Source organism: Berghia stephanieae, chromosome 1 (assembly GCF_034508935.2).
Source record: "Berghia stephanieae isolate SIO BIC M18660-M18661 chromosome 1, UCSD_Bste_1.3, whole genome shotgun sequence".
Lineage (NCBI taxonomy): Eukaryota > Metazoa > Mollusca > Gastropoda > Nudibranchia > Aeolidiidae > Berghia > Berghia stephanieae.
This window is the reverse complement of record NC_088360.1, coordinates 70,405,171-70,416,874: the sequence shown is the minus strand read 5'-3', so window position 1 is coordinate 70,416,874 and position 11,704 is coordinate 70,405,171. Positions and strand designations below refer to the sequence as shown.

At 35.9% G+C, this 11,704-nt stretch overlaps 1 protein-coding gene across 6 annotated transcripts in view; it reads right to left on the bottom strand.

The window, feature by feature from the left end:
* Positions 1 to 1,279: 1,279 nt before the first annotated feature.
* LOC144980825 (UDP-glucose 4-epimerase-like) overlaps positions 1,280 to 11,704 on the bottom strand; it is a 24,608-nt gene continuing 14,183 nt past the window's right edge. For 5 of the 6 annotated variants that reach the window (XM_078928678.1, XM_078928692.1, XM_078928669.1 and 2 more), the window contains 4 exons: positions 8,378 to 8,463; positions 7,142 to 7,219; positions 2,893 to 3,007; positions 1,280 to 1,724 (listed from right to left, as the gene is read on the bottom strand). In XM_078928678.1, coding sequence (XP_078784804.1) covers positions 1,648 to 1,724; positions 2,893 to 3,007; positions 7,142 to 7,219; positions 8,378 to 8,463 — 356 coding nt within the window. In that variant the 3' untranslated portion in view covers positions 1,280 to 1,647. The remainder of the gene's footprint in view (positions 1,725 to 2,892; positions 3,008 to 7,141; positions 7,220 to 8,377; positions 8,464 to 11,704) is intronic. The other variant, XM_078928703.1, reaches the window with a different exon arrangement.

Sequence of the window (11,704 nt, the reverse complement as noted above, 5' to 3'; positions counted from 1 at the left end):
CCCCCCCCCCCCGACACACACACACATACACATACACACACCTTATATGTTGTTTCTTTTCATGTGGTTGATGGATAAAAAATTCCCCATATGGCAGGGGAATGGCAGCTGTCCCTAAGTAAGTTGACTCTTCCTTGGCTCACAGCCTTGCTACATCTTCTATTCCCCAATACAATTTGTAATTTCTCTGCAGCTTTGTATATCTGTTCTTGAATTTGACCTTTTGGCTTAACCTGGGTTCTGTCTTGAGTTTTTTTTTCTGAGAGGAAAGCAGTTAGATGGATTTATTTTTAATGAGAGGCGATAATACTTTCCCTTTGTATATTAACTCTCCTTTTTAATGTTATATTTTGTCATTTTTAACTTCTTTTTTTTTTTGTTGTTGTTGTAAACATTTGAGTGTATGCCTTTTTGCGGAGTTCATTAGGCAATGTCATTGTGGGATTTTACGATTGTTTTACAGCTATTAAACTGATTTCATCAGTCTACAATTCTGTGATTGTTATTTATTTAGAAATAGTTATATCAGATACCAAAGTAATGTGCACAATATTATTTCAAAAGCTATTAAAAGTTACAATCCAACGAGATTTTGAAATCCTGTATTTTAGGTTGATTGATACGAATTTTACTCTTGAAATTCAGAATTTTTTTCTCTTAAAAATATAGACATAGACTGCTGATTTTTTTGTTTTTAGAATGGCAGATCGTAGATCATCTTCCTAGACATAGATCAGATACTTCTGACTTTTTAAAACTTGTTCCCTTTGTCTTACTTTTATTTCTTAGTTGCTCACTTTAGCTTAGTTTAAATCTTTTGTTTTAATTCTCATCACGTTCTATTGGTCCTCAAATGACTTTATAGTGTCACAAGTGCCGTAAAATCTTTCATGGGGATCTCTGTCTTTTTAATTTTAAAAAAAATCATGTATGTGGACCTTCGTGTTTGAATCCATCCAAATAGTCCCTTTTGGCAGAGATGGTGTAGGCAGCTGTGTGAGATTTTTGGGTAATCCTGTTAGAGTCAGAGATTTAACATATTGCTGCTGAGTTCTATGTAATAGGCTACACGTTTCCTCTTTATGTCTTCTTTTTTCTGAATGCTCCTAAGCGCACCAAAACTATTATATATCGCTATCCCCCCCCCCCCCCCCCCCACACACACACACAACACCGCCTCTTGTCTTTTGTATTGGCACTGAAATTACCCTAAAGGGTTGCCAGAACCATAACTGCATCAAAAGCAAATTAAATTGAAATAAAAACAAAGGGATGGGTATGGGATTGCAGAGTTTATTTCCTTCCTGCAGAGGAAGTGAGAAGAGTTTATAAGTAAGCTTTATTTTTTTAAAAACACTTGATCCACCCAATAATGTGTCACCATAGCTATATTTTGGGATTTTTCAGCTAGAACTAGTGTTTGATATACAAATATGCGAAGAAGAAGATATACAAATACAATATCTCTATTAACTATACTGTCAAATTTCGGATGTATATTATGACAGAAATTAATGTGGGTAAACTTAATATGAATATTTATATGAAATCAGAGAGAGAAAAATAAGGAGTAGCATGCACTCGACATTCTGTTGATTCTATGACTTTGGGCCATGACAACAATCATGTCCTCCTTCAATGGCCAGTCTAACGAGGATGCCCTATGCCGTTGACTTTGACATATCCTGCTGGGTTGTTTCTTTGCCATCGCCACATGTCTTTACCTGTGATATTAAAAGTGCCACGAACAATTAATTTATTTATAAGGGTCCTTTCATAATATCGCGATATATGTTTTCCTCATGTACTATTTCAGAACTTGCATCGAAAGTCCATTTGATGTTTTTGGATCACATAAACGTTAAATATAAATTGTTTACGGAAATACCTAAGTTGAAATGTTCTTATTTGCAGATCTGATATCCCATTATGTTATGCATTGTTGTGATGGACTTGCTCTCAAACCAACGCAAGATAGTGTCCATTGAACAATGTTAAATCCAGCCCATAATTGTCTTCGGTTATCAGACCTGCAATCTAAATATAATATTAATTATGATGCTGATAAAACAATAACTAAATCAATGATAATTATAATATTAATATAATAATAATAATAATAATAATAATAATAATAATGATGTCGATGATGTAATAATAATAACAATAATACACTGTAATACTAATAATAATAATAATAATAATAGTAATTAATTAATGGTATCTAGGATCAATTTTTTGCAATATTGGATTTTACAGAAAGGGCATTAACCCTATTTCTGTCTTAACTGTAACTGCCCCACTGTAGTCTATACAGTATAAATAACCCACAAGTTTTTATTTTATTATTGTACGAGTTGGTTTGGACGATCTTGACGTCCTTTCACGTTTTGGAAATAATTTTTTTTTTACTTCTCCGTGTAGAGATTACTTTAAAACGATTCTTTAACTTGTCTAAAAAATTTAACCCGAGACCTCTTATAGATAAAGATTCCTTACTTCTGGAGCCAAAGATAGAGAAAAAGTACATTTTAAAATAACGGTGAGCAAAGATCCCTTCTGGGTGGAGTGATATATAACAGCTAACTGGGTTGCAAGTTTTTTTTAATTTGCCAACCATGCTGCTCCCTAACACCCACTATACACTTGCAGTCCGAATCGCTGGTTTTACTCAAAGCAGCTGACCTGCTGGTAGATTGGAAGCTGTGTATTGTTGTAGTCTACATTAGGCAACACTGGCAGTTTGATCTGCGTCAGATGAACATTTGGCATGCTTGATATACTTTGGGCATGCCACTGGACGGCGACTTCCCGTTGGTCTTTTTCAACCTCAAAGAAAACGTATTTAATACCAAGATCAGTCCTATAACTATAATAAGCTTTAAAACTTACACATGTCATCTAGTGTCAACGTCGCTTTCCAATCAAGTTCTCTCTCAGCTAAACTGGGGTCTGCACACATTGCAGCCACGTCGCCTTCTCGTCGAGCCCCTACCTTGCTTTTGATCTGAATTTGAATAACATTATTATGTCCAATTTAATAGAATTGAGAGATGTTACCTACGTTGCATTTTTTTTCACGCGAGTACTTAATAATTAGTGAAAAAAAAAGAATGAAACAATAATAATAATATAATAATAATAATAATAATAATAATAATAATAATAATAATAATAATAATAATAATAATAATAATGATAATAATAATAATAATAATAATAATAACACTTTTTATGAGGAATGTCTTGTACTGAATTGTAAGAGTCGCCCTTGGTCTAGCACCCATTGTAAAGGTATTTATTTATCTATATTGCGTTACATAAAATCTAGCGTTTTTTGGGTTGTTTGTTTTAAAATACAATACAAGTCAATCATCTTGTTTTAAAATTAATAAAAAGATGTATTAATATGTAAGATCTATATTCTCTGAATTCTCATTTTTGAAACATTTTTTAAAAAATATGTGAGGGGCGGGATGTTTGAGTGGATAAGGCATTGCTCTTCCACCCCATGTCAGCAACATTGCTCATGTTGTGGCTGACGCTTTGGTTATCTGTCATTTCTGGAAATAGACCCTGAAGAAAAGTGTTCCTTGATGATTAATAAAGGGAAATTTAGCTGTTTGTCTACAGTGCAACCCCGATGTAACGACATCCGTTATAGCGACATTCCCTGTATAACGACATGGTACTCAGGTCCCATTTTATTTTACTATATATCATTAGTAATAAAAACCCCTCTTTAGCGACGTACATTTCAGCAAAACCCTGTATAACGACATTTCTGGTCCGACAAACCTTGAAGGTGTTTGTCTACCATGAAATTGTTCGTAACTATTACAAGTGGTATCTTCCATTCTATGTATGTTGTCTACTCGTAATAAGCCCAGAGCTAGTTCTTATTGTAGCCAATGAAAACGCTTCTTTTTCAGCCAATCAATAGTCACATTTGTACAACACCGCAGCCAATCAGAAGGCTCGCCTTTCACCCAATGAATGCCTGTGACAGGTCAACACTGGACTGTTTATAAATCCTTTGTCCACTCTCCATTTAGTGCTGGGTCGAGTTTGAAACGATCAAATCGAGCGGGTTTTCGATCGAGTCCTCTAAAATCGAGTCGGTTTCGAGCGGGTTTCGAGTCAGTGACGTCATCGAGCAGTGATTCGTTTGAAAAAAAAAAACACGAGCAACTCGTTTGCCACAGGAAACTTCACATACCCCTCCCTCTCTTATGTCTGTGGCTGGCTTGACTGCAGCTGGTTATGATGGGGGCTGCCAGATGGCCAAGTTCAAAATTGGTTACTAAGAAACGCTTTTCTATTATTATTCATTAAAAAAAAAAATCTTTTATTTAAAAAAAATGAAAAGATAAGTTTATCCAACTGTAGTCGATTGTTTTGTTAATCAAAACAAATGAGTTTTTCAAGGGAGTCAGAATGCTTGTGGTGTTGGGCTATTTGGGGTCTATTTGACTACTTGGGCAAGAAGAAATCTGGCTGTCTGGCAGCCTTGATTATGATCGTTCGTCGCATCACACACACATACACACACACACACACACACACACACACACACGCCATCAAACAGTTGTTGATGGTGAAGGGTTGAGACCCCCCCCCCCCCCCCTCCCACCACCATCATCCCGCTGTCACCTTAACATTTCATATTTATGTCGCGCCAAAAGTTGTCGGCCGCCCCCACCTCCCATAATTTGTCACTGGTCGTCATCGCCTCTTGTGTGTGCGGGAAAGGTCGTGCCTTTCATTTCATTATTTGAAAAATAAATGAACAAGAATGGTGTGTTTTTATTAGGTAGGTAGATAATAATAATATTTAGCAGGTTCCACACCCAGACACACACGGATTGCCCGGACACGATGATAACGATGCCGACGACAATGGATGACGATGATGATGATGATGATGATTATCGTGTTTCTGTTTAAAAAATGAAATACTTTAGCAGGTTCCACCCCCACCCCCCACACGGATAGACCGGACCCGAAGATGATGATTGTGGTTTTGCTGGCTGTTACGGCTGTGATGAGGATGATGATAATGATGATGATGATGATGATGACGATGGCGCAGATGGTGATTATTTGTTCGGTCGCTCAGTGGTACGGTGTCTCTTGTCACAAAATCAAGCCTTGTCAATGGCCGGATGAGTGACAGTGATTGTTGAAAATTGTGATCCAGACGTTAAGTCCGTGTGTCAGGCACTTGACTCAGGTGTGAATGTATTCTTATCTTATAAGCAATGACGGGTATTGTAAAGAGCTTTAATACAAAAAGACTCCAAACAGCGATCGGTACCTACTGTACGAAATGGATGTATGGTCGATATGGCGTGCCGGAGGAATAAATTAAATAAAATATTGTGAAGTTCATTGAGCATGGTAAATCCTTGGAAATGCGCTTTGAACTAATACACCTGCTAGACAACTCCGATTCCAATATAAACGACTGATTAATATTCCCATATATAAACTATAGTTAGCTGAAAATCTTTCTTTGTCGGGACTCCAAAAGTATGGAACGAATTAGACAAAGAAATCAAAGGGTCTTTTAGGAGCACTGATTGATTTTAGATTGATTATTACATTGAAATGTGTTGATATTTATTTTATCCATTATTATTAGGGTGGTGGTGGTGGTGGTGATGATGATGATCCCGCTGATATGATGGTGATGATAAATAAATTAAACATAATTCCCTTTATTCATCCCATAGGGGAGATTCGTCTTTCGGGTCTATTCTAAGGGAAGACTGGAATAACCCAAGCGATAGCCGCAGTGCAGCGCCGCAAATTTAGTTAGGGCAAGGTGACTTGCTCAAGACCACTCAGCGGCGGGTGATCGAACTCGGTACCTTTCGGGTGCCAACCAAAGACCGTACCGCTGCCCCTGATGATGATGATGATGATGATGATGATGATGATGATGATGATGATGATGGGAACTAACAAAGAATACACAGGCATCTAAAATTGAAACATTCCATATTCAAAGCTAATGTTTTACTTTAAAAAATTGAGCTTTACAATATCCACTAAATGTGATCAAAGCGCTTTGTAAAGGGGTCCCCGGTCAACAGCAACATTTAATATGTAGGACGGGACATGCCGCCTGTTAGGCGATATTACAATTTTTCAGACAAAGACAACGCTGTTAACGGCCAGGTACTCATTTTACACCTGAGTACGGTGAGAGAATGTGAGTAAAGAGCCTTGTCCAAAGACTCAACTATGCACCGAGCGCGAGGCTCGAACCCAGGACTTTCCGATCCCAAAGCGGGTGTCATACCACTAGACCATTATAATGCACGAGAGCCATGGTCGACTAGAGTACTACCTATAGTTACGTCATGACTAGACCACATAGCCGCACTACTGTAGGAGTGTTCATTGATAGAGGGATGCGTGTGTGTCATAGAAATAGCCTTAGTGTGTGTGTGTGTGTATGTGTGTGTGTGTGTGTGATAGTCAAACTTTAGTAGGTTTAATGAAGTCTTGTCACACACGCGTGATACACCTATACGAATTTCCCTGCCACTGCCACCCAGACACACTAACATCTGACAAGGAGTGAGGGCTGTGGAAGAACCACAGACTACCGTGTGCAAACATTGGCGATTGGTATCGGATGGCAAACTGTGATCGTTTGAATTTGAAATGATTCGAAACACTCGTTACCCCTCCGCTCGCTCGAATCCTGATCGTCTCAAGCTCGTCTCACGTGTCAAGATCGTCTCAAGCTCACAACCCGCTTGATCGTTTTACGATCGAGTGATCGTTTTACTAACTCGCTCTTCCGGCATTGAGATCGAGCACTGACTCGTGGCTTGGCGCTCGGTCGTCGATCGAGTAAAAGCGATCAAATAACCCAACACTACCATTCATTGCCGGTCCCAAGCCCGGATAAACTACAGAGGGAAAATGAAAAAGTATACATTCACTACACAAGACCCAAAACACCTCCTGATATACACACATAGGAAACCTCTCTGTAACGACATCCTTCTATAACGACACGTTTTCCCGGTCCCGACGATGTCGTTATATCGAGGTTGCACTGTATTTATATCGTGTTTATAAAGAGAAGACACGTAGAAGAGATCAAGGCAAATTGCTTGCTTACCTTCTTACCGCAAGCTCTCTCAAAAGCTTCAAGTACGTCTATCACTGAACTACCTTTTCCAGTGCCAAGATTATAAACCTGTTCGATATTTTGTTTTATATGGGGGAAAAAAAAGATTTGTAATATATAATATGTAGAATATTATCCATTGATAGTGAGTCTAATATAGTCATAGGGAGGGGGAAATATTATCATATGAGAATATCGATTTTGAATCGGTTATGTAAACGTAGTTTGCTTTTTTCTTATCTCCTCCATCCTCACAGGTTCATTTATTATTTCTACAATAGTATCTAGCCTATACTATGCATTTGTTTTTATTGCACATCTCTTGTGTCATCTCTTGTGTGAAATTGATAGTCCTGATATGAGAGAAATAAATCATAAAATCAATATCTTATAGTTGATGGGTATGCTTTTAACGTGGCCATAGAATACATAGAAAAGCAGATCGGTCTTCAACCCATCTCCAGTATAGGAATTTAAAAACCTAATGCGATTTCTGTTGCCACTTATTATATCTCTTTAAACTGAGATAAGGTTGTTAACGTATTGTAGAGGGAATTCGACTAACTCGAAAGAAAAGTTGAAACGAAGGAATTGGATATGGCTTGCTTCTCCCTTTATCTAACTTAAACCTAATTGTTTGAATAAAGAATATTTGTTTTTATTTTAAACCACTTCAAAGGGGGGGGGGGGGGGGGGGGGGGGGGGGGGGGGGGGCTACTGAAGAATTCCCATAGATATCATATTTAATTTAGTTTGATGTGAATCCATGGCCTGTTTTCATGAACGCGGACTAGCGCTTGGTAATAGAATATGTAAAGAGTATGCGAAATCAAAATAAACAATGCAAAATTTGGTGACGATTGGTCCATTTGTTTTTGAGCTTTAATGTTACTAAAATCCAATTTGCCAGCAACAAAAAAAATTAATTAATTAATCAATAAAAACCTTTAATTAAAATAAATTCGATATTGTTATTGTGTTTTTTAAGAGTGACTTCATATTGAAACGAGTAACAATGTAATTATTAAAAATACACAAGCACCAGATGTGTCAAGTTTATTGCTAAATGATAAGTTTGGTGAAATAGATTGATAAACAGAATGAATTTAGAAAAAACCAAAGCAGCAAAACAAAGAAGAGACAAACAAACCAGCAAACAAAAAATCACACAACCGATAAACGGACAAACAGTTGTCATATGCAATTTATCTTTAACTCTAACCATACCAAACAGCCTTTGCATGTTCCAGCCTTTCTCAGTGCAGTTGTGTGTCCTCTTGCAAGATCCATAACATGGACGTAGTCACGTACACCTGGATACGGAATGGAAATAGGTTATAGATAATTTGTTACATAAAAAGTGAAGTCGGTTGATTGACTCATTGACTGAATATTGAGATGTATGTGTGTTGTGTGGTTATAATATATACATACACACACACACACACACATATATATATATATATATATATATATATATATATATATATATATATATATATATATCCTTTCTTTAAAAAATATAGCATTGTGGAGAACATTGTGCTTATTTGAGTCAATAAAAAAAATGATACGGCGCACAACGCTACTGAAAGATTTGAAAATTAGAAATGTATTTTTTACAGATAGATAAACCGATAACTTGATTTCCTTTTATAATTTAAAGTCAGTTTGAAAGTTCGTTGAGTCACATAGGTATCATAAAATACGTACCGACGACACTAACATCTCAAAATCAACTAATTTCGTCACTGTAAAAAGTTGTCAGTTTCCGTCATCTATTTATGACATCAAGTATTATTATTACTTCCGTTGTGTTGTTGATTTAGCGGTGATCAATGTTGTTATGTAGTAGTATGTTCTAATTGCGTGTATGTTTGTGTGTGTTGTGTGTGGTGTATACATGTGTGTGTGTGTGTGTGTTGGCATTTTTCAGCAAATCGTGGCAGTCATAGTCATAGTGATATTATTCACTTGATCACATGAAGGCATTTCAGTTGCCATTTTGATTCTTTTTTTACTATTAGGGTTAGCTCGAGATCGAAGGATTTTTTATCTATTAGGGTTAGTCATAAGTCTTAGTTAAGGTGCTAGGATGTTTGTTTTTCCATAAGTTAAGTAAAGGGGAAACATTCCGAAAGCGCCTACATCCCCAGTATTCTTTAAATTTGTATTTTCACCGTTTATCTTTTGTAAGGCGTTTATTTATTCAATTTGTCATCATTTTTTCTATTTGGGTTAGCTCGAGATCGGAGGATATTTTTTTTCTATTAGAGTTAGTCATAAGTCTTAGTAAAGATGCTAGGAAGTTTGTTTTTCCATAAGTTAAGTAAAGGGGAGACATTCCGAAAGCTCCTACATCCCGACTATTCTTTAAATTTGTATTTTTACCGTTGATATTATGTCAGGCGTTTATTTATTCAAATTGTCATCATTTTTTCTATTTGGGTTAGCTCGAGATCGGAGGATATTATTTTTCCAATAGGTTTAGTCATAAGTTTTAGTAAAGGTGCTAGGATGTTTGTTTTTTCATAAGTTAAGTAAAGGGGAGACATTCCGAAAGCTCCAGTATAATGTTTCACTTAATGTTAATGTTGCTGCTCAAAGCTCGAAGAAATAAATTATAATGTGAAATTAAATGTAAGCTTCAATTTAATTACAAAAACAGATCAATTGATCGTTTCGGGTTTCCCCTTTATCAACAAAACAGGATGAAAGAAACACCAAAGATGAATGAGATAATGTGGTAGTGGCGTAGTTAAGATGAATAAACAAAACATTGGTTGGCAGGAAATGAGTATGCTCCTTTGTAAGGAAGCACGAATTAAAACAGAATGCTAGATATTTCTAAAAGGTGCGCAATTAATTAAGTGAAAAGAGGGGAGGAACTGTGTAATGCAGTTTAGGAAGTGAAATATAAAAACATGTAGACTGTTGGTGAAAGATAAATACAATGGAATTGAAATTCCTTTCTTAAAAAAAATATAGGCTAGCCTTGTGGAGAACATTGTGCCATTTGAGTCAATAAAAAAAAATTATTCGGCGCACAACTGTACTGAAAGATTTGAAAATTAGAAATGTATTTTTTACAGATAGATAAACAGATAATTTGATTTCCTTTTATAATCTAAAGTCAGTTTGAAAGTTCGTTGAGTCAAACCGATATCATGAAATATGTACCGACGACACTAACACTCTAAAAAAACAACCAATTTCGACACTGTAAAAAGTTGTCAGTTTGGCGTTTTTACGCAAATCGTCGCATTCGAAATAATGTATTCACTAAATTACTTTAAGGATTTCAGTTCTACACTAAGTTTTCAACAGTTTTCATCTATTTATGACATCAAGTATTATTATTGCCCCTTTGATTCTTTCAATGTGATGGTTTCGGGTGGATAATACCCAGGCTTAACTTCTTTGGTAATAAATTAAATAATAATAATAATAATCTAAAAAATTGAAATTTAAAACAAGAAAATAGAAGTTGCATTAAAGGTAAAATAAGGTTTTAGAAAGACCTTATTCAATGTTATGAATAGTCAGGTGGCTCCGAAACGCAGTGGATAAGCTGTCAGATTCTAACCTTGGAAGTACTGGGTGTGTGGACATTTTAAAAAAAAGTTTACTATATTGAGAAAGACATCATTTTCGTTGTTATAGTTACTGGACATATATTTAAAACATTAAATTAATCTATAATTATTATTATTATTTATTATTATTATTATTATTATTATTATTATTATTATTATTATTATTATTATTATTATTATTATTATTATTATTATATATTTTTAAAATAACATCTGTACCATTCAATGTGTTATCGACGTGCATTTATATGTAAACCTCGATTGTTATCATTTTATAATATTTTATCATTATCATCAGTGTATTCCTTTACCGCGTCTTTGTCGTTTTATTGGGGTTTTATTTTCTTTGTTTTTCTTCTTCCTCTTTTTTTTTCTTTGGTTTGTTTTTTGTTGTTTTTCAAAAACTTCCTGTCCCATCATTGTTTATGTCTATTGACCTTATCTACGCCATTCACTCTCATTCGTTCTTAGTGTCTTATTCGTCGTGTTTTGTTGATAAAGGGGAAATCAGAAACGTCCACAGTATGTCTTCGTCTATTAAACTGAGGCTTAAATTCAACACTTATCGTTATTTTTTCCTTCGAGCTTCAAGCAGCAACATTTTCATTAATCAACCAGCAGCGCCAACGGAGGTGCATAAAAATGGTGCGTTTTTGTACACCTCCAGTGGAGGTGCATAAAAACGGTGCCAAACGCCACCAAACATGATCACCAGAGTGTACTGTAAGGTAAGTTCTCGATCCCAGGATCGTCTTTCAACTCTGCTCACGTCTGCTACTTCAGGTTTATTTTCGCAGTTGATTTTATTACCACAACCTGTTTTCACTCACGGACAACTATATGTTGTGTGTCACGGGTCAGAGGCTATAGCGGCTTACACTTCATGTTGGGCCACACAGAAAAATCAACAGAGGATGTACCAAGTTACACAGAAACGTTGTTTACCAATCTGCCCTCA